Source organism: Halichoerus grypus, chromosome 7 (genome assembly GCF_964656455.1).
Source record: "Halichoerus grypus chromosome 7, mHalGry1.hap1.1, whole genome shotgun sequence".
Taxonomy (NCBI): Eukaryota; Metazoa; Chordata; class Mammalia; order Carnivora; family Phocidae; genus Halichoerus; species Halichoerus grypus.
This window is the reverse complement of record NC_135718.1, coordinates 31,671,652-31,694,515: the sequence shown is the minus strand read 5'-3', so window position 1 is coordinate 31,694,515 and position 22,864 is coordinate 31,671,652. Positions and strand designations below refer to the sequence as shown.

The following is a 22,864-nucleotide window of genomic DNA, read 5'->3' as shown; positions in this document are numbered from 1 at the left end:
CAGACACACAGTATGCATAGTATCTCGCTTTGAGAACCCTCTTCAGCCTCTCCCCCACGTATGGGCGATTTCCCCTCCTGTCTCTTTGGCTAGAACTATATCACATGATTATGCCTAAACCAGCACTAGCAAAAAGAATGAAATTGCTACAAATGGCTAATCAGGGTTTACCTCTGAAACACGTGGAAGATGATTAAGCAATTGAACAAAATTGGGGTTCTGCCAAGCAAAAAAAAAAATGACCTTTCAAGGGCAACCAGTAGTGTCTAGAAGACCAAAATTATAGTTATCTTCTTATATATTCTTCTAATAATATACATGTGTGTGTATGTATAATTTCTAGGCTTTTATTCGGTCTAGAGTTTATATTTGTGTCTTGTGGATTGGGCTCCAATTCAGTTTCTTTCCCCCAAAAGGTTAGCCTAATATCCAAACATCATAATTTCCTACTAATTTAAGATTCTGCCTTTATTATAAACTGGCTTCACATATTTACATAGATTAAGGACTATTTATTCCATTGACATATGGCCTAGTCCTGCCCTGTTTTAATTACTATATTATTAAATTATAATGTAGTAGAACAAAGGACTCCTCGTTTTTTCTAGAATGTTTTTGTATGCTCTTAAAGATTTGATCGTCCATATGAACTTTAGAATTAGCCTGTCAACTTCTATTTTTAAAATTCTATTACCATATTTACTGTGATTACATTATATTATTATATTAATTTTGAAGGAAATTTTATCTTTATAAAAATTGTGTTCCCTCATTCAGAACTATAGTATGTCTTCCTATTTGTTGAGGTCTTCTCTGATTTCTTCCAGTAAAAGTTTATATTAATTGACTCTAGTCTTGGAGTTCCTACAAACTGTTCCTAACTATGACAGATTTCTCCTACATATGTTTTAGGGTACAGGTTCCTCCAGTTTTATTTCTGTATGGACATTCTCTGAGGATATTTCTATCTTATGCTTTCCTCAGCATATCATTTTCTCTTGATTTTATTTTTTCTTATTTTCCTATGTTACGCATTCATTTTTATAGACAGATATAGATATAAACACAGTTATAAATATACATGTATAGATATGGATGTAATGTTGGTAGTGGATATGGATAAAGACAGATAAACAGCTATTTTTTCTGTAACCATGGGATTTTAGGGGAAAGATAAGGTAGATTCCTGGGCTCAATCTGCCGTCTTGATTGACTCGCATTTTTTACATTAATTGAGGAACTGATTACCTAGAAAGTTCTAGGTATAATGTTTATTTCTTAGATATTGAGGCTCTTCTCAGTTCTACCCCAAGGTGCTTATATGAAATATATTTTGGAAGATAAGACAGTAATACACAAAAAGTTATACAGTTGTGCTTCTGCTGCACACACCTAGACCTTTGGAGAAATTGGAGTGCGAGTAACAGTGAATGGAATATACGAAAAGCTCTTTTCTTTGTTGTAGCTGAAAGCACTGACAGATGCTACCAAATTAGCAAACGAAAATTTGGAAATAAGCCAACTGACCAGAAAATCTTTACAAGATTATTATTGGCAGATAAGGTAGGTTTGGGACCATTAATGTATTTATCAAGCATTTATCGAGTAACTTCTTTAAACTGAGTATTGCACTTGCTATGGAGGATATAAAATAAGAAAAAGAGAAGGTCCCTACTCTTTAGGCAATTACAGAAATGGCTCCAACCTTTCCTTTAGACCCAGTTTTGTGTAAAAATATTTCATAGAAGTGTCACATGAAAGTAGTTGTAATTTTAATATCAATTGATTTAAAAAACCACAGGTTGGGGCACCTGGGTGGCTCAGTTGTTAAGCATCTGCCTTTGGCTCAGGTCATGATCCCAGGGTCCTGGGATCGAGCCCCACATCGGGCTCCCTGCTCAGCAGGAAGCCTGCTTCTCCCTCTCCCACTCCCTCTGCTTGTGTTCCCTCTCTCGCTGCGTCTCTCTGTCAAATAAATAAATAAAATCTTTGAAAAAAAAAAGAAAAAAGATATATGTCTCAAATCAATATAAGAGGAAAATGAGACAATATAGAAATATTCAAACAATCGAAAGGAAAGCAAGAAAAGAGAGAAAAAGGAACATAGAAGCAGATGAGACAAATAGAAAACATAAAAGAAAATGGAGTTAAACCTAAATATATCTAAATGGGCTGAGTGCTCCATTTTTGTCTAGATTGATAGACTGGATTAAAATTTTAAAAAAGCCATATGGAAGCAACCTAAGTGTCCATCATTAGATGAGTGAATAAATAAGATGTGGTATATATACAGAATGGAATATTACTCAGCCATAAAAAAGAATGAGATTTTGCCATTTGTGACAACATGGATGGACCTAGAGGGTATTATGCTAAGTGAAGTAAGTCTAATGGAGAAACACAAATACCACGACTTCACTTATATGTGGACTCTAAAAACAAAACAAATAAATGGAGCGCCTGATTGGCTCAGTCGTTAAGCATCTGCCTTCAGCTCAGGTCATGGGGATCGAGCCCCGCATCGGGCTCTCTGCTCAGTGGGAAGCCTGCTTCTCCCTCTCCCACTCCCCCTGCTTGTGTTCCCTCTCTCGCTATCTCTCTGTCAAATAAATAAATAAAATCTTTAAAATATATATATTTTATGATTGAACAAAATATGATTGAACAAAAAATATTTTATGAATGAACCAAAAAGCAGAAAGAGACCCATAAATCTAGACAATAAACCGGTGGTTGCCAGAGGGGAGGGGGGTGGGGAGTTGAGGAAGATGAGTGAAGGGGAGTGGGAGTTCTAGGCATCTAGTTATGGAATGAATAAGTCATGCGGGGAAAAGGTGAAGCATGGGGAATATAGTCCATGGTATTGTACTAGTGTTGTATGGTGACAGCTATACTTGGGGTAAGCATAGTATAACTTCTAGAATTGTAGAATCATTATGTTGTACACCTGAAACTAATGTAACATTGTGTGCTAACTATACTTCAATAACAAAATTTTTAAAAGGAGAAAAAAAATCCCAAACCAAAATCCAGTTATATGTTATCTATAAGAGACTTATCTAGATCATAAGGATATAAAAAGTTAGAGAATAGAAATAATGGGAAAAAAAATCACACAAACACTGACAAAATAAAGATGGCATAGCTATATCAATATAAGGTAAAATAGATCTTTAAAGGCAAAAAGCTTTACTAGATATAAAGAGGGCCACATCAAAATGATGCAGTTTAATTAACATGTATTCATATATATGCATATACACATATATACATATATGCATACAATAAAATGGCTTCAAAATAAATAAAGCGGGTGCCTGGGTGGCTCAGATGGTTAAGTGTCTGCCTTCAGCTCAGGTCATGATCCCAGGGTCCTGGGATCAAGTCCCGCATCAGGCTCCCTGCTCAGCGGGGAGCCTGCTTCTCCCTCTGCCTCTCTCTCTGTCTCTTATGAAGAAATAAATAAAAAAAATAAATAAATAAAGCAAAACTGATAGAAGTGCAAGGAGAAATAACAAATTCATAAACATACTGGGCAATATTTACACACTCCTCTCAGTAAATGATGGGACAAGTAGACCAAAAAATTCAGTATGTATATAAAAGATTTGAACAACATGATGAATAAACTTGACTTAATATATAGTTAGAGAACGTTGTACCCAACAACTGCAAAATGCCACTCTCTTCAAGAACATGGGGAACATTTACAAAAGTTGATATTCTGTTATTTCAATAAATCTCAAGGTCTCAATATATTCAACAGATTTAAATCATTCAATGCAGAAAGAAATCTAATACAAAAGTATAGCTAGGAAATCTATATGATTGGAAATTAAGAAATGCATGTCTAAATAATCTATTTTTCAAAGAAGATATCATATTGATAATTAGGATTTTTAATTTACTGATTAAAAACTAATATATATGAAAACTTGTGGTACAGTTAAAATAGTACTTAGAGGAAAATTTGTTTATTTAAATACACATGAGAGAAAAAGGAAAGGTTGAAAATTAATGAGCTAAGCATTCTTAAGTTAGGAAAAAGAATAGAAGGAAATAAAGAGCAGAAATTAAGAGAGCTATGATAGAATCAGTAAACTCAACTGTTTGGTAAAAATTGATAAACTTTGGCAAAGCTGATCAAGAAAAGAAACAGCATGGGGTGCCTGGGCGGTTCAATTGGTTAAGCATCTGCCTTCAGCCCAGGTCATGATCCCAGGGCCCTGGGATCGAGCCCTACATCGGGCTCCCTGCTTGGTGGGGAGTCTGCTTCTCCCTCTTCCTCTGCCCCTCCCCCTGCTTGTGCTCTCTCTCACTCTCTCTCAAATAAATAAAATCTTTTTTAAAAAAACAAAAGAAAAGAAACAGTACAAATATACAATATACAATATCAGGAAGGAAAGGGGGACATTATTACCCATGCTGTATACTTTGAAAAACTTCATGCCTAAGAATGTGAACATTTACATGGAAAGGACAAATCTGTACAAAAATACAACCAGAATTGGGGTGCACGGGTGGCTCAGTCAGTTGAGCATTGACTCTCGATCTTGGCTTAGGTCTTGATCTTAGGGTCATGAGATAGAGCCCCATGTTGGGCTCTACGCTCAGCGGGGAGTCTGCTTGAGAATTCTCTCTCCCTCTCCCTCTGCTCCTCCCGCTTGTGCTGTCTCTTTCTCGCTCTCTAAAATAAATAAATAAAATCTTAAAAAAAATACCCATACATCCAACAAGTGAAAGAAGAAGAAGAAGAAGAAGAAGCAGCAGCAGAAGAAAAACCCTAAGTAGTTCAATCATTGTTAAAGAAATCAAATCGGTAATTTGAAATCTTTCTGCAAAGAAAACTTGAGGTTCAGATGACAAAATTAGGATTCTGTAGAACATTTAAAACAGTGATTCTCAAAATGTGGTTCCCCAGACCAGCAGCATCAGCTTCATCTGGAAACCTGTTAAAAATGCAAATTACCAGGTCCACCACAGCCTTACTGAATCTGAAATTCTGGGGGTGGGGCTTGGCAATCTGTGTTCAGCAGGCCCTCTGGTGATTCTGATATAGGAAAGGTTGGGAGCCTCTGATTTAAAGATAACTTCTATTTTCACAAATTCAAAGAATAAAAAAAAAAAAAGGCCACATTCTTAACTTCATTTCTGAGGTTGTTTTATCCTTGAAATTAAAACTTGATAACAATACAAAAACTGTTGCAACCCAATTTCATTCATAAACATAGTTACAGATATGCTAAGCAGAATTCTATCAAAAAATACAGTGAAGTTGGGATCATTCCAGGAGTGCAAGGATGATTTAACATTAGAAAGTCAATTAGTGTAATTTGTCATACTAATAGTGTGTTTGTAAAGTCATGAAACAGAATAAGCATCTTTTAAAACAGTATATTACCTCAATATCCAAATAATATGATCACTACCCCATCCAGCAAAGTACCTCTAAATTTGAAGCAATGGTTTCAGTCGTTAATCTGAAAAAAATATAATAAATACACTCCAGAATGACCAGATCATCTGGAAAAGTCTGGATTTTAGCAGAGCACTTTTGAATAGTGAAAAATCTTCAAGTCATAAAGGAATTAATTAATGGAATTTCAGTAGCTATACCAAGATGTGGGTAAAATGAAAAAAAAATCATAAGGTGGGGGTATCCAGAAGAGTTAGTTACATTCTCCTAGGCCATTTTTAATGATTTATAGTTCTAATCCACCAATGTATTTTTGATCTACCTTTATTGTTGTAGTAATACAAAACAGCTCTATGACTTAGAAAGGGGAAAAGACTTCTCTCTATTACACAGTATATTACGGACTTGGAAACAAATAAAATCCCTTCGACAACGGCAAGGGTTTACAAGCACCCCAGTAAAGTTACAGTTTCAAAGGTGAGTGGCTTGTCTATTTGTTCTGATAGGACTCCTGAGGAACTGCCCACGAATAACTGGGAATTCACAGTCACTGGGAGAAAATCCAGAAGCTAGACAGCTATTTAATGTAGTCAACAAAGGACCTGTACCTTGAATATATGAATAATTCTTATAACTTAATAAGACAACTCAATTTTTAAAACTGAACAGACACATCACTAAAGAAGGCATATGGATGGAAAATGCAAACATGAGAAGAAGTTCAGCATCAAATCCTGTCAATAAAGAAATGTAAATTAAAACCACAATGTGAGGGGTGCCTGGGTGGCTCAGTCATTAAGCGTCTGCCTTCGGCTCAGCTCAGGTCATGATCCCAGGGTCCTGGGATCGAGCCCCACATCGGGCTCTGTGCTCTGCGGGAAGCCTGCTTCTCCCTCTGCCACTCCCCCTGCTTGTGTTCCCTCTCTCGCTGTGTCTCTGTCAGATAAATAAATAAAATCTTAAAATAAAATAAATAAATAAATAAATAAAACCACAATGTGAATATACCATACACCATTTAGAATGACTAAAATCCAAAACAAAACGAAATTTAAAAGACAATAACAAATACTGACAAGGATATTGAGCAACAGGAACTCTCATTGATTGCTGATGGGAATGCAAATGCTACAGCCATTTGAAAACAGTGTGGCACTTTTTATAAAGCTGCACATAGACCCATCATACTTCTGGGTGAAACATACAGTCATAAAAACATGGTTAGTGGAGAAGATGGTTACAATTAAAAACTGTACTTGTTAATCACTTAAGCTGTTTGTGAACTCAGTGAAATAACTGGTTTCCTCCCCACAACCCATGGTCTTTTTTCAAAACTGTAGATTAGTGTAACTTCAGCCTATTAAGAAAGATGTTTACTTTGTTGACTTTTTTTCCCACTGCAGTGGTTTTTAACGAAAGTGCTTCTGACAATTTTTAAACCTACCCAGCATGAAACTTTATATGGTAGAGTCCTGAATTCATGTAAACCTGCTTACTTCCCTCCATTTCTTTAAACGAGTCTGATACACACATGCATTCTGAACCCCTGAGCAGAAAAGGAGAGCCATGGATGCCATAAGCTTGTTCAGAACCATAGCTCTGGACCTGTGCCTGCTCACCACTCACTCTTATTCTCACTACGATCGTCCTTGGGATGTAGAATTGTTTGTTGTAAGCGATTGGTCGTATGTGTATATGTGTGTTAGCAACACCAGTAACAAATCTCAAATACTTCCACTATTTCTGCTTCAAATAATTATATTTATTATTAATTAGGATAAAAATGAATAAATGTGATGAACAAAACCAAGAAGAACTGTTAGAAATGTCTGAAACTGAGAAGAAAACTGAAGGAAAAGCATTTAAGAATGGGGAAAAACAGGAGGTATTTATATTGCAAAATAACATTCAACTCCTCTTAACTGGTTATAATATTTAATTGCTTGGTAGAATAGGAAGTCTTGGTATTTGTAACAGTTACCCAACAAAATGACCATAAGAAATAAAAGTTTAATTTTAAGAATGGTTGTCTTAAGCAATGAACTTACATTGTATATTAAATATTTATATTTTGGCTTCTAGAGCTTCTCATATTTAGCTTCAGAACTTGAAGAATCAGATATTAAAAGAATAAGGCCAATTACCTTGATGCCACAACTCTCTTTCACTGCAGAATTAACAAACTTATCCAAGTGTTCACTGTAAGCATTTTAAAGGATTATTTCTTCATTATATAGTATCTCTTTATTGTATTGTTTTAATAATAGTGTTAGATTTCTTGAGTGAGTCCCATAGCTGGGCACTTTACTAAGTTTTTAAATACATTTGCACATTTAATTGCAACCATAGCTCTGTGGTATTATCCTCATCTTAGATATGGGGGAATTTGTGCTTATGGAAGGGTAAATTGTCCAGGGTCACACTTCTAATTCATGACTGAGGTAGGACATAAACCTGTTTGGTTTAATGATTGTTTTTTTGTTTTGTTTTGTTTTGCTATGGCAGTAATTTTTGTTCAGATATAGATAGGTAGGATATAAAGCCACTGTAAAAAATAAGGTTATGTGGTTGCCCTTGCTTACTAAGGGGACCTCTTGCTTTCATAAAAAGTATTCTGTATCTGGAGGATCCTCTGGGCAGTTTTCTACTTTGACACAAACTTCTTTCCTTCCCAGTTGTGACTTTTTCCTTGAGCTGTTTTCTCCCTATTCCTAGGACTTTCATGCAAAAACAGATCTAATATAGATCCCCATTTCTCCCATCTCTGGGCCTACGGATCTCATCTCCTTTAAAGAAGATATGACAACTTAGAACACGGAACTTAAGTCCAACTTTTCGACATCCCTGTCCCATGGGACACTTTGTACCAATTCATCTTTGAGTATTGTGAATGTGCATCATTTAGCACAGTGTTGGAGGGTAGTAAATGCCCCCAAAATATTCATATTTATGAAATGATTGGATGGATGATTACATTTAAAATGACATAAAGAGTGGCAGACACAAAAGCACAATTACCACTGCTCTCTTTCTGACCAGCAAAGTACAGCAGTGGAGGAAAGCTTTGTTTGTTCTACACCTACTTCCCAAGAGTGCCTGAGATAATTATTATGTGAGACATGCATCCAAAAGGACCACCTACATGAGGATAAGAAAACAAGAGCCATAAAATGGAAGTTAGAAGTAAGAGAAGGAGGAAGATAAATGGAGGTTAAAACTTAGTGGAAGTCAAGGCAAAAGGAAATGGGATGTGTTCTGTCTTTTCAAAGTTATTGCTGTTGTGAGGCGTTGCTGTCTTTATCCATTTAAAATGTCTGGTTGAATAAGGATCGATTCTCTAGGAAAGAAGAATATACTGATGGCAAGGATAGAGATGAAGGGAATACAGGGATTAAAGAAGAATTATAAAGAGTTTATAGGTGATGAAAAAGGCAAGATTTCCTGAGGATAAATATAATCCTGAATTAATGAATTTTCATAATCAGTTCATGAGCTCATTATTAAAACTACTTTCAGAGGGCAACATAAAGGGGAAATGTACCTAACATATTTCTTTAGAGTTAATTGAGAAGATGGTTAGAAGAGGCCAACAGGGAGATAGGAAAAATAAGTAATCTTTCGGGGTGCCTGGGTGTCTCAGTCATTAAGCGTCTGCTTTCGGCTCGGGTCGTGATATTGGGGTCTTGGGATTGAGCCCCGCATCGGGCTCCCTGCTCCGCAGGAAGCCTGCTTCTCCCTCTCCCACTCCCCCTGCTTGTGTTCCCTCTCTCGCTGTGTTTCTCTCTGTCAAATGGATAAATAAAATCTTTAAAAAGGGAAAAAAAAAGTAATCTTTTGTCTCCTAACCCTCTGAAAAGGTTACAGAGAATGTGGGCAGATTTGGGCGCCAGGAGATACTGGATGCCTAGGACAATTAGGGTGGAGAACAGAAGGGCATGTTATGTTTCAACCTAAAGCTTATCTTTCTGAAAAAGAGAAGTCCTAAACATCATTAGGTCAGTTGCCTTGCAGCTGAGAAGGTATTCAATAAATGTTGGGTGAATGAGCAAATGAATGAATGGCTAGAAGACTCTCTTCAGGAGTTTCATATCACTTAAGGGATCAGTTTATTTCCCAGCAAGTGTTTCATAGAAACCCTGGGGAATCTGGCTTGCCTCTCTGATCTTTGTGGTTAGAGAAAGAATGTCCTGGAGAAAAAGAGTGTACAACCTAAAGCCTAAAGGGATTTTTAAAGACCTTAAAGAGGATACAACAAGCCTGTTGACTGAGAGCCACCTCAGTGAGGTTATTGAAAACATGGCATATTTCTTTTAAAAGTGTGTCTTTCTTCTAGAAGTTAGAAAATATTTTCAAATTTTAAATTCAAGCTCCCCCCCATTCCTAAGTCCCTCAGTTTTCTCCTTTTATAAGACATCTTATGATGGGTAAGTGCCAGAATCTCTTTAAGTTTCAATTTAGTAAAATAAATTGCTGAGTGATTTATAGTACCTAAATTAATTCTCTTTCTATTTTTGAGTAAATATCTTCTTTAAAAAAACATTAGAGTAGGAGAGGCTTTTATCCACACATAGGCAAGCGTTATTGGGCTTTAAGATAGCATTTGTCCTCTAAAATGGTCATACTTTAACATGCTTAGGTGTATTTTGAAAAGAACAATATTTTGTATCCATTTTGTTTTTCAAGGATCCTTTAAAGATTTATTTAATTTTTAGGCACGAACAAAAGAGGAGAGCCAAAATTCAGAAGCTTAAGTATTTTATTAAAATATTATACAACAATAAACAGGTTTCTTGCACTTCAGTATCTCCTCTTCAGTTTGATTTTAAAGTCATATTTCAGCAAATTTTCAATATTCAGTTAATATACTGGCCTGAAACAATTTGCTTGGAGGTATGCCATTGTCATTTACTTTTGTATCTTATTTTATGCCATTTGTAATTTTAAATTTCTCATTAGTTACTGTTATATGTGACAAGTAATTTCTATTTAGAGATGACTGATCTATATGGGTAGGCAAGATACTTATAAATAATGTATTTATAACTCAGCAATAGTCTTTTATGCTACAAGTACAAAATTATTTGATTTGTGGTTGTTCTAAATACTTCCATTCTCTCCTGCTAAAATTCTTATCAACCCTGGATGTGCAGCACTACTGTTCATTTGCTAGTGTGATGGAAGAGGGTTATTTAAACTATAACGTGTAGCATAGCTATTGTTAGTGTTGAATGATTTCTCCAAATTGTCTCAGCCCTGACTTAGTGATTTCAGTATCTTGCTGAATTTGTATGTATATATGTGTGTATTTCATTCATTCATTCATTCATTCATTCATTCATCTATTTGTTCATTTATGTTTTGTATCACTTTAAGAATCTGATGAAAGAACATACACGTAACAGACTACTGATCCCTATCAAAAGACCCCACCATAAGAACCCCGGCACTAAAGGAAGGAAAAATAGGACAATGGAAAAAAATTAGAGACATTAAAGGAGTCTAGATAAGAAGTCTTGATGGCTAACATAGGGGCTAAACTTGCAATTAGACCTGAAAGGAAAGTTAGGAGGGAATAAAGATAGAGTGAGGTTTGGGGAGTAGGGAGAGAATTATAATTACAAATCTAAATCAAAGGTATTTTTACAATACCTAAAATAATTTTTTTCTATCCCTGATCAGAGGCTACATTCATTTTGTTCATGTATACTATCAAGTTTCTGTCATCTTACAATGTGCCTCTGTTGAAATTCCTATTTAAAAAATATACTGAATATACTTTCCTGTTGTACCTAAAATAAATTGTGATGTAATAATCCAACCACTTGAAGTATAAAACTTGCCTTAACTCCAAGGAGACAAATGTGTATTTTGAATCCTTCATCATCCTACCACTTAGAACATGATCGTAGCAAACTAAGAGGCAGGGAAAGAAAGGAATCTAGCTAGGGATAAAGTACACCATGAGCAACTGCAGAAATTACAAAATAAATCTATATGCCCTAACCTAACAGATTCTGACCTACGTTTTGAATTTACTCCTTATCATTCCTCTTTATTCATTTTTCACTTTAGCCAAACTGAACTGCTTGACTTTTTTTCCCCATACATCCTTGCAATTACCTGCTTCTGAGCTTTTGAACATTCTAGTTCTCCCACTTACAAGGCCCATTTTCATTCTTGACACTCCATTCCAGCCACACAATGGTTTTGAGAGCTGCCATCAGGGGACAAGGCTCTCCCAGGAGACTTCACTTACGGAGGTGGAATTCTCTACCTTTACATTTACTATCCAGGATTGGGCCTCCAGCCCTGCGGTCCCAGAAACCAGATTTGACTGGATTTGATGGAATGGTAGTTGAAAGAACAGCATACAGAATCAGAAGACCTGGGTTTAGTATCCAGTAGACATCTATGGAGCTGTCTACTCAGCCCCTCCCTTACTCCTTCTTCCGGGACTCTTTCTCCCTCCCCTGCCTCCCACGGCTTGTTTAACTTCTCCTCTGATTCTATGAGCCAATGAATCTCCCCTTTTCCTAAACAATTCAACCTGAATTTCTATGAATGTAGTTTCATATAGAGACTCAATTTCTTCATTTATAAAATTAGAGAAGTAATACCTATTTCCTAATCATTTTTATCAGGCTTAAATGAGATAAAGAACTTTAAAAGTGCTATACAAAAGTAAGTTTTTTGGGTATTGTGTTATATGTACCTATATGCTCAGAATATATTTGTTATCCTTTAATTCAACTTATTTTCTTTGAAACCAGTAAAAGGCATTATATTTTTAAGGACTTAGGATTATCTCCTTTCTCATAATCATGTGGATGAAATGCTCTAGAAAAATACCTATTTTATATGCTAGTATTTTTAAAAAGCAATAAAAATGTGTTAATTGAGGGTTCTCATTTTAGCTCCCCCCCATTTTGTACGTTCAGTGACCTATCAACCATTTCTTTTATATTTAGGTTTATGAGATAAGTAAAAGGACAAGCTTACTGGCAAAACTATATTTACCTTTACCTAACAACACAGAGTTGAAAAGCAAAACTGTTTTGGAATATGTAGAGTTTAGCTCTGATGAGCTGGTCATACCTGCTTATGGAGAAGTAGGAAGCAGTAAGTTTATTTAACATGTCCCCCTCCCCACCTTCATTCTCTTCATGAGTTCCATGTCATACCTAACCCTGGGTCATTTATGTGAGTAAAGAGCATTGTGTTTACAGTATTAGGTTTAAAGTGTATTAAATTCTCCTTTCAGATGTTAAACTAACATTTTTAAAACTGTCTTGAATCAGATCTTTGGGAAATCTAAAATTTGGAATTGGCACCTGTGCTTTTCCTAAATCACCTGAGATAAGAGCACTACACTCTCTGGAACAGGAGCTCTGCTTCTGAGTAGAGAGACTGCTCTGCTTCTGCCTGTCCTTTAGCGAAGCCCAAAGATGCTCTGGGATGGGACGGGATGGGACGTTTTGATGCATCTTTGAGCTGAATAGAGAAGGGAGGTAGAGGAGGAGTGAAAGAAAAAGAGAAAAGGAGAGAAGGAAGAAGGCATGTTTCTGTTCACTTGTCTTTCAATTGATTTCACTCCTCATGCAATGAAATTCAAGTTAGCATGTGTGTGAGAACACTTCCATTCCTCTCCTTCTCCCCCAGATACCTTCTTTCACCTTCCTAAATAGGAGTTTCACAGCTGCTTGTGTATGAACAAGTGAAAAGGAAGTATGAACAAATGAGCAATGAGGAGAGAGAAGGAAATAAGTAGGCAAAAAAGCCTGAGAAGGGCAGGAATAAGACAGGAATGTAGTTTGCTTAGTCCAGCTGAAGCGAGAAAATAGGGTTGTGGGAACCCAGGAGAAAAGACTTAGGGCAAAAAATTTAAGGAGCCCCAGGAACTCAGCAGAAGTTTCGAGGAGTATTGTTAAGCTCTCTGGAGATTAAGAAAGAAAATGGATAGAGGGGGAAGACTCAGGACGATAGGGAAAGAGGACAGAGTAGTAGCTGGTTTGCCCCTAGTTCTGCAGCCAGCAGTCCTTTCCTGCTGGAAGCCACTTCCAGAAAGAATGGTTAAAAAAGCTTCTAGTAGTAAGAAGAGCATCATAGAGGTGTCCATCCCTAGGTCTTCAGATCAGTATTTTCCTCTCTGTTTTGTAGTCTGTTTGAAGTGGTCTGCCTTGAGGTACCATAGATGGAAAATGAGAGAGAGTTTTGAGATTAGAGCCTGAGGTCACCACAGAACAGCCTGGGGTTTCACAAGTAAAGTCAGGGAGAAAAAATCTACAATGTGTCACATTCTATGCCTTATTAAAAATTCATGTTTTAATGCTTTTTATAAACAGATGTACCTTTTCTTCTTGAGGGAAATGGAACTGAGGAACTTTGTCTTTTGACGTCAGGAAAACTGAGCTACTCTCTATCGTGGGCTTTAGATGAAAATGGTATTCCTCGGACACCCATGTCACAGTCATTAAGATCTGCTTACTGCAGGTAATAAATTTTTATGCTTGAAAAATAATGCCAGTCCTCAGCAAACCATCACACAGAAGCTGTGTCTGTAAAAGGGAAAACTCTAGCAGTGGTAAGAGCAGTCTAGTTGATTTGGACTATTTATTTTCATTTGGATTTACATGTAAGTGAATGTATCTCTTCAATGCTTAGGTTTATAGTTACATGGATGATGGGAGAAGTGGTTCCATAGCTCTTGCAGGCAGAGGCCGAGACTCCCAAGGATTTTATTTCTGGATCCTTTGTATCTCCCAACCATTCTGGATTATGAAAGAATCATTTATGCATTATCAATTTGCTAGAAGAAAAATCCTAGAAATCTTACTCTATGCCCTAGGACTTCTTAGAGAACTTGGGATTAATTTCTAGAGCATACCACAAGTAGGATTACTAGAATTAAGTACAGTAAAAATCTATAAAAATGGTAATACTGGTTTATATATTGTGCTGTGTTTGAATAAAACAGTAAATATAAAGGGCTAAGTAGATTCCATCATTTAAAAATTAAAGAATGATGATAACAAAAAGATGGTTCTCCCTCCCCATCTAAACACATATTTTTTGATGTGGTCCATATATACAATGGAGTATTACTCAGCCATCAGAAAGGATGAATACCCAACTTTTACATCAACATGGATGGGACTGGAGATTATGCTAAGTGAAATAAGTCAAGCAGAGAAAGTCAATTATCATATGGTTTCACTTATTTGTGGAACATAAGGAATAACATGGAGGACATTAGGAGAAGGAAGGGAAAAATGAAGGGGGGGGGAATTGGAGGGAGAGATGAACCATGAGAGACTATGGACTCTGAGAAACAAACAGGGTTTTAGAGGGGAGGGGGGAGGGGGATGGGTGAGCCTGGTGGTGGGTATTAAGGAGGGCACGTACTGCATGGAGTACTGGGTGTTATACGAAAACAATGAATCATGGATCACTACATCAAAAACTAATGATGTATGGTGACTAACATAACATATTAAAATTAAATTAAATTAAAAAAAAACATTGTTGTACCCAAACTATATGACATTATGGAAAAGTCAGAACTATGGAGACAGTAAAATATCAGTGGTTGCCGGGCGTTAGGAAGAAACAGGGATGGATAGGCAGAACACACAGGATTTTTAGGGCAGTGAAACTACTATCTGTATGATACTATAATTATAGATACATGTCATTATGTATTTGTCAAAACCCATAGAATGTACAACACCAAGAGTAAACCCTAATGTAAACTGTGGATTTTGAGTGCTGATGATGTGTCAGTCGTTGATTATAACAAATGCAACTCTTTTATTGCAATGAATGTAATAAATTATAACTGGTACAAGATATTGATAGTAGAGTAGACTGCAGGTTGGAGGCGGGTAGGGGACATATGGAAACTGCACTTTCTGATCAGTCTTGCTCTGAAAAAAAATAATTTTTAAAATTTAAAACATTGCTATAAATAACTTGGATTAAACAGGAAATCAAAACTGAAATTAGAGACTATTTTAAAAATAACAGTGAGAACACTATAAAGCCAGTGGCAAACGGCCAGATCCATAGTAAGTGTTCATAAATGCTTTTCTTGGCAATAGTTTTAGAGGAAAAAAACAAAGTGTCAGTAGTACTCAGCAATTGATGTTGAAGAGGCTAAGGTATTTGTAGATTACTTACCAAGAAGTTTTAAAAAGAGGCTGAAAATAAGAGAGACAATAGAATCAAAGTATAGGTTTCTAATTTTTATCTTCTTAGAATAAGTGATGAAATCCATAGAAAAAGAGCCAGAATGTATTAGAAAGAGTATGAGATCCTTCAGAGTCAAGAAGATATCGAACCAGAACGCGAGTGATAGCTTGGCTCTGTAGAAGAGGAAATACCTCTTTAAATCAGAGAAGGAAACGGAAATCACTGTGTAGACAGGAACGCAATTTTGATGATGTCCTTGTTTTGCTAAGTAAACAAGGTCATCTTCTTAGAGACCTGAATAAACGCATTTAGAGAAAAATGGACAATTAATAAAGATAATCCATTTTGGTGCTAGTGAATAAGCTTTTAAAACTCTGAACCATTATTTGCTTGTATTTCTTCATTTTTCTCCAGCATTGTCCCCACTGCAGCTATTTCCAATCTTTGTCTCCTCATACTATTCTTCACTTTCTTTTTGGAGTCAAATATTTGTTCTTCTTACTCTAAAGCTAACTTTTATACAGGTAATTAGGCACTTTTCTTTGTCTCCTTTAGGATCTTGATGACGTATTTATATCCTTTTCTTACATTATCTTTAACTCTTCCATTTCCCTAAGCTGTTCGTCTTTTGTATTCAAGAAGCCTTCTTTGTTTTAAAACAAAGAAAAACCCAAGCATTTGATTAAACCCTGAAAACCTGTCTTGGCTGTTTTTCCTGTCCAAGTCCTCATTTGTGTGGTCTACTGATCTGTGTACAAAGCCTCCACTTTTTATTCACACATTCCCTCCCTAACTCAACCCCTTTATTCCTGAACACTACCAGTGACCTTCTGGCCAGATTCATTGGCTTATCCTCATCATTTTGCTTCTTGAAGTCCTTTCTCTAACGGCTTCTGTGATGCTGCAGTTAGCAGTTCCACCTACTTGGGAACTCAGGTTTACAAAAGATTGAGAGCAGTTCTGTGAAAGATTGGGACAGATGCCAGATTTCAAGAGGCAGTGAATTGCAAAGGAGGTTTCAAAGTCCAGAGCACTCTCTAATGAAGTTAACTTGAAGTAAAACTTTAGAGTTGGGGCCTCCGTGATGGGAGTGGTTGGTTCCAGAACTCTCTTCTACAGTTGTGGGTGCTCAAGGGCTGGTGCTGAGCCCGGGTTCCAGGAACCTGGGATGGGTGCTCCAAAAGGCAGGGCTGACTTGTGAGAGTCGGAGCTTGGAGCTATCCTTCAGAGCAAGAAGATCCAAAAGAAAGTATTCATGTAATTCTCTGATTTACTCATTCATTTATTCATTCATCGATGAGCTTGAGATGAAGCAGTGAACCAAAAGATCTTGGAATACTTTAATACCACATTGAGCACACTTCTCGAATCTCAGTGATTATTGTCCAGAGTTTTCATTTAACACATTTTTAAAATATAAACCATTTTCTTATGCTCACTAGTTAATGAAATTTTCTGACATAGTTAGTTGACTTTTGTGTTTGCACCTCTTTATCTTCCACACTTTCATTCTACATTTACTTTTCCTGATGAAAATCTGCTCCTTTATTGATTCTTTCAGTCAGCCTCTGTGGCTAGCAAATTTGTTTAGTTTTTGTATATCTGAAAATATCTTTATTTTGTCCTCATTCTTGAATAATAGTTTGGGTGTAACATCTGAGGTTGATACTTATTTTCCCTTGACACTTTGAAGCTATAATTGCATAATCTTCTGGGATTTATCATTCCTGTTTAAAAGTCTGCCATGTTGGTGTTTTGTAGACAGTCTGTCTTTCCTCTCTAATAACTTTACTTTTTTTCCCCCTTAATTCATAGAGATACAAAGCCAGCAGTTGGGGGTAGGGAGGAATGGGGAGCTGTTGTTTAACAGAGTTTCTGTTTGGAATGATAAAAATTCTGGAAATAGGGTAGCGATGGTGGTTGTACAACACTGTGAGTATACTTAATGCCACTGAATTGTGTTCCTTGCTTGGCATTTGGTTGTGGAGAAGGGAGTCCAGGTGACAGAGGGATTTCACCGTAGCCCATAGCTGAACACCTATAGGGGTGGCTGGAGGAATCATTGTAGCAAAGGCCGGAGATGTTCTGAGGTCTTTATTACCTTCCCTAAGGCAGAAATCGTGGGAGTACATTGAAATCCATTTACAACTTCTTTTTTATTTTAAGGCTATAACTGGATAAGTTTCCCTCCCTGATCTGTTAATTAACATGTAAGCTTTGCCTCAGGCTTTGTGACCTGGGCTAGGACTCTTCCTATGAGAAGGAAAATTTCTTACATGATGGTGTAAGAAATCAGATCTCAGGCCCTAGAGATCTCTTGTGACAAAGATATCAAAAACAGTTCAAATATAAGGACAGAAATAGGAATTAAAGAAAGGAAGAATACTCATACTTCACCTATTTGTAATTTTGCTTATATCCTGTCATACCAGGCATTGGCTTTGTTAGCAATAGCTTTCCAAGATTCATCATAGGAATATGAATAGATGCTGACGGAAAGTAGACAGTATAAGATAGTGTCCACGTTTGGGTTAAGACATTATTGAATCTGAGTCAGAACTGTATTTCTGGACTCCCAGTTTATGGACTGGAATGTTTCTTGAATTAATTTATAGAAAGGATCTTGGAGATTTTCTAGTCCAAGTCCCTGTAATTACACATGATGAGGCAAATTTTCTATGAAGAGAGAGACTAAATAACTGGGATAATTGATGATTTTCAAGAAATCCTTACTGTTTAGGGTTGAATTTCTTCTTCACTTAGCCTATAGCTGAGGTCCCACCAAGGATGAATTATGAGTCTAGGCTCTTGCAGCTCTCCAACTTCTCAAGGCGGCCACATGTGACCAAACAGAGATATTCTTCTGGCAGAATACTTCCCAGTTAATTGTATTACTCTGTATTATGTTTCAATTGTATAGATCGAGCCTGAAGATTCTTTTTATGTTGTGGACTTTATTAATTTTGCCAGAGCTAACATCTTGATTAAATTGCAATATTGTACATCCTATGGAAAGAAAATATTTAACAAGTTACTATCCTCAGGGTTTACAAAGTACATTCAGCAAGCACTATTCCCTTCAGCATCTACTATGTTTTAGCTACTACACCAGGTGGAGATGGCAAAGATGGATATTTACAGACTTTACCCTTAAGAAGCTTACTGTCTCTTAAGGGTGGGGGTAGACATTTATGAAAAAGCTAGGATACAAATTAGAATGTGAGAAGAACCAAGAGTGATATCACATCTAAATCTTCTGTTTTATCCTGAAATGCAGAGGATGCATAGGTTTTATCTTTAACTACCTGAAATGGGTAGGTTTTACCCTGTATAATAGATGTATAACTTGGATATTGTATGCAAATTCACAAGATATTTTTCTCTATGTTAGTGTGTTAAGGAATGTAGATGCAAGAGGGGTTCCTGGAATTCCATGGTTCATTAATGCACAGAAGCTTTTTGAGTGGGCAAATGAAGTAAAAATTGATCCAAATAATCCAGAATATTCTGATTTAATGGAATTTCTTATGGTAAGTTATAGCAAATATCAGTACTGTATATTCTATTTCCTAAGCTCTACCCCCTTATACTTCAGTTTTTCTAGGCACCAGGAGGCATATAAAGATAAATCTGAGGACAGATACGATTTTCAACCAGTTTTACAGTATTGTAAAGGCAGTTAGAATTTCAACAACTGAAATAATTGCTACTTTAGGCCTGATGGTTGGTACTCTGCCGTTACTTAGCAACCTGCAGGGCATCCTATAGGCTAAACTCCAGGCTAGCATCTCTTGTACAACTACAGAGTACCCATGGTATTATAGATGCTAGGGATATAAAGATGATTTATAGACACATTCCTTCCCTCAGTGACTCCATTAACTGTTCACTTCTCCTATTCTTTTTTATAACCACCTGAACTGCTCTGTGTGCTTCAAACATGCATTCTTCATACCTTTATTCATGTCATTCCCTCTGCCTAGAAGGGCACCCTAGGTGGCTATCTTGGTAGCCTGCAAGTCTGATAAAGGTTTCCCTGAGAACCTCAGTTAGATATGGGCCCTTCTTTCCATTCCTTCCTGTTAACTTTTTTTCTTTTTATAACTTCTATGACTCTGATATCATTCTGCCCTTTACTGTAGCTATTCATTCTGTGTTTTATCTTTCCTTTTAGAACTACAGTGAATAAATCTTTGGTAGCTAGCACTCTTCCTGGCATGCATGTACCGTGTACGCACATTTGCATTTATTGAATAAAACAATGCATAGATTATTGCAGTTAAGCTTCCCTAGATCACAGCTTCCCAACTAGAGTGTTCTGTTTGTTACAAGTATACAGAAATATTGATCCTTTCTCAACATTTATGGTAAACAGATACGAATAGTCTCATCTTTTAACCCAGTGTGCAATATAAATATTTTCATTTTTCATTTTAGTCATGACCAGGAAAATGTTGGAAAGCTATGTAGGCTGGATTCTATTTTTTCTTTTCTTTTCTTTTTTTTTCCAGATTCTATCTCTGTATAGATTCACTGCTCCTTTTCCTACATATATGGCAACTCTAACATCTCACAGTTGAGGGGAAAAAAGTGTTTTGAAATAATTCCCAAATTTAAAAAAATTAATATTTTAAGTAAAGGCTATATTATTTATGTTTTATAGTACATGAAACATAAAGGACAGGATATTCCAAAATATTTTCGTCTTGAACAGTTGCAAGATGAATTTAACTTTGTTTCTGAAGAAGAAATGAAAAAGAGTAAACGTTTCCAGCTATTGCAACTTAGAAATGCAGGTCAATTAGACATTTTCCTTCTGCAGCAAATACCCCTTTACGACAAAGATATTCCAGATTTAGACTTCCAGGTATGTGGCTTCTATTTGAATATTGCTTATTGTATGATAAATTAATATTTTTGCTGCTTTAAATCTATCTTAATTTTTTAACTAATAAGTTTATATTAAAAAACCTATTTTAAAAGAACACTTTTAAAAATAGGTTATAATAGACTTATTAATTTAACTTTGGTTATTATCAATAAGAAAGAAATGGATAAAATCTTCGATATTTGTCTTCATTTTATTCGGGACTGAAAGTAAATTGCAATAAGCCACTTAATAGTAAATAAAAATTGTTTTAAAAAATAGTGTGTGTTTGTTTTTATTGTTGCCACACAGCCATCCTTTAGCTTGTAAACCCTAATTTAGAGGATACACAAACAAAACTATACAGGACTCATTACGTTTAAAACTCAAGGACACTCATGTTCTGAACCAAATGGACTGTCTGGAGACTCTTTTGGTGTGGCTCAGAGGTGAAAGGGGAAATGCAAATTAATGATTTTTCAATGACAATGTCCTAGCACCACCAGTTAGCACATTTGACTATTATAGTCATATAACAATAGGATTTGCAGATAATTTATGACTTCCACAAACATGGGTGAGTAGAAATATATGTAATCACAAACTGGCCAATTGGTATTCGGCTTCGGAAAACATTTCCCAACTTTTAATTATGGTCAGTCTCCTGTTTTGAGACCTTAGGAACTTCAGTTAGCAAACTGCAGTGGGAAGGCCTGAGAATAGCTTAGAATAGCTAGAAAGTTATTCAGTTTCCTCCTGCTGCTTCTCTCAGTGATTGAATTCAATTCTACAGTTCCATAAACTGCGACAGGCAAAGCACAAGGCTCAGCATAATCGGGAATATAACATCATAAAAGAGGAACAGTTTCTGCTCTTGAAACTAGGAGCTTTCCTTATCTTATTCGAACTATTCAGAGAACAGAAAAGAAAGTAATCCTACTCATTTTCTGAGTCTGATATAACTTTCATACCAAAATTGGGCAAGGAGAGCAGGAAATGATCATTTTAGATCATTTTACTTGTGAGCATAGTTGTAAAATTACTAATAAAAATTCAACAAATTGGAAAGCAATGTGTTGTATATAAATATGTAATTATACTTTATAATCTAAGAGGATTTGTTTTCACATAACAAAGCTAATTTAATTAGGGAATCAATTAATATAATTTATCACATTAACATAATTAAGGAAGGAAAAATACGCTCCTCTTGATAAATGCCCAAAAGGCATTTAATAAAATCAGTGCTCATTCATGATGAAAGCTCTTAGTATACTAGAATTAAAAGGGAATTTCTTCTTTTTTTAGTTTTTATTTTAATTCCAGTTAGTTAACATATAGTGTTATATTAGTTTCAGATGTACAATATAGTGATTCAGTAGTTCCATACAATACCCGGTGCTCATCACAAGTGCACTGTTAATCTCTATCACCTATTTCACCCATCCCCCTCACCCCCCCTCCTCTGGTAATCATCAGTTTGTTCTCTATAGTTAAGAGTCTGTTTCTTGGTTTGTGTGTGTGTGTGTGTCTCTCTCTCTCCCCTTTGCTTGTTTGTTTTGTTTCTTAAATTCCACATATGAGTGAAATCATATGGTATTTGTCTTTTTCTGACTGACTTATTTCACTTAGCATTATACTCTCTAGCTCCATCCATGTTGTTGCAAATGGCAAGATTTCATTCTTTTTATGGCTGAATAATATTTCATTGTATACATATACCCCATCTTTATCCATTTATCAATCAATGGGTACTTGGGTTGCTTCCATATCTTGGCTATTGTAAATAATGTTCCTATAAACATAGGGTGCATGTATCCTTTTGAATTAGTGTTTTTGTATTCTTTGGGTAAATACCCAGTAGTGCAAATGCTGGATCGTAGGGTAGTCCTATTTTTAACTTTTTGAGCAACCTCCATACTGTTTTCCAGAGTGGCTATACCATTTTGCATTCCCACCAACAGTGCAAGAGGGCTCCCCTCTCTCCAGAACCTTGCCAGCACCTGTTGTTTCTTGTGTTGTTGATGTTAACCATTCTGACAAGTGTGAGGTGATATCTCATTGTAGTTTTGATTTGCCTTTCCCTGATGATAAGTGATGATGAGCATCTTTTCATGTGTCTGTTGGCCATCTGTTTGTCTTCTTTGGATAAATGTCTGTTCATGTCTTCTGCCCATTTTTTAATTGGATTTGGGGGGGTTGAGTTTTATAAGTTCTTTATATATTTTGGATACTAACCCTTTATTGGATATGTCATTTACAAATATCTTCTCCCATTCTTTAGGTTGCCTTTTAGTTTTGTTGATTGTTTCCTTAGAAGAGAACTTCTTTAAACTGATTAAGAATGTTACAACATTTTGGGTTTTTCTGCTGATGTGAACTGCATTGAAAGA

General features: G+C 36.1%; 1 protein-coding gene across 1 annotated transcript in view; it reads left to right on the top strand.

The window, feature by feature from the left end:
- The window catches only part of CC2D2B (coiled-coil and C2 domain containing 2B), a 92,874-nt gene that overhangs the window by 24,215 nt on the left and 45,795 nt on the right, over positions 1-22,864 (top strand). The window contains exons 11-19 of the mRNA XM_036111641.2: positions 1,466-1,563; positions 5,753-5,893; positions 7,193-7,301; positions 7,499-7,617; positions 10,129-10,306; positions 12,385-12,535; positions 13,759-13,906; positions 18,996-19,134; positions 20,268-20,471. Of these exons, the coding sequence (XP_035967534.2) occupies positions 1,466-1,563; positions 5,753-5,893; positions 7,193-7,301; positions 7,499-7,617; positions 10,129-10,306; positions 12,385-12,535; positions 13,759-13,906; positions 18,996-19,134; positions 20,268-20,471 (1,287 nt within the window). The remainder of the gene's footprint in view (positions 1-1,465; positions 1,564-5,752; positions 5,894-7,192; positions 7,302-7,498; positions 7,618-10,128; positions 10,307-12,384; positions 12,536-13,758; positions 13,907-18,995; positions 19,135-20,267; positions 20,472-22,864) is intronic.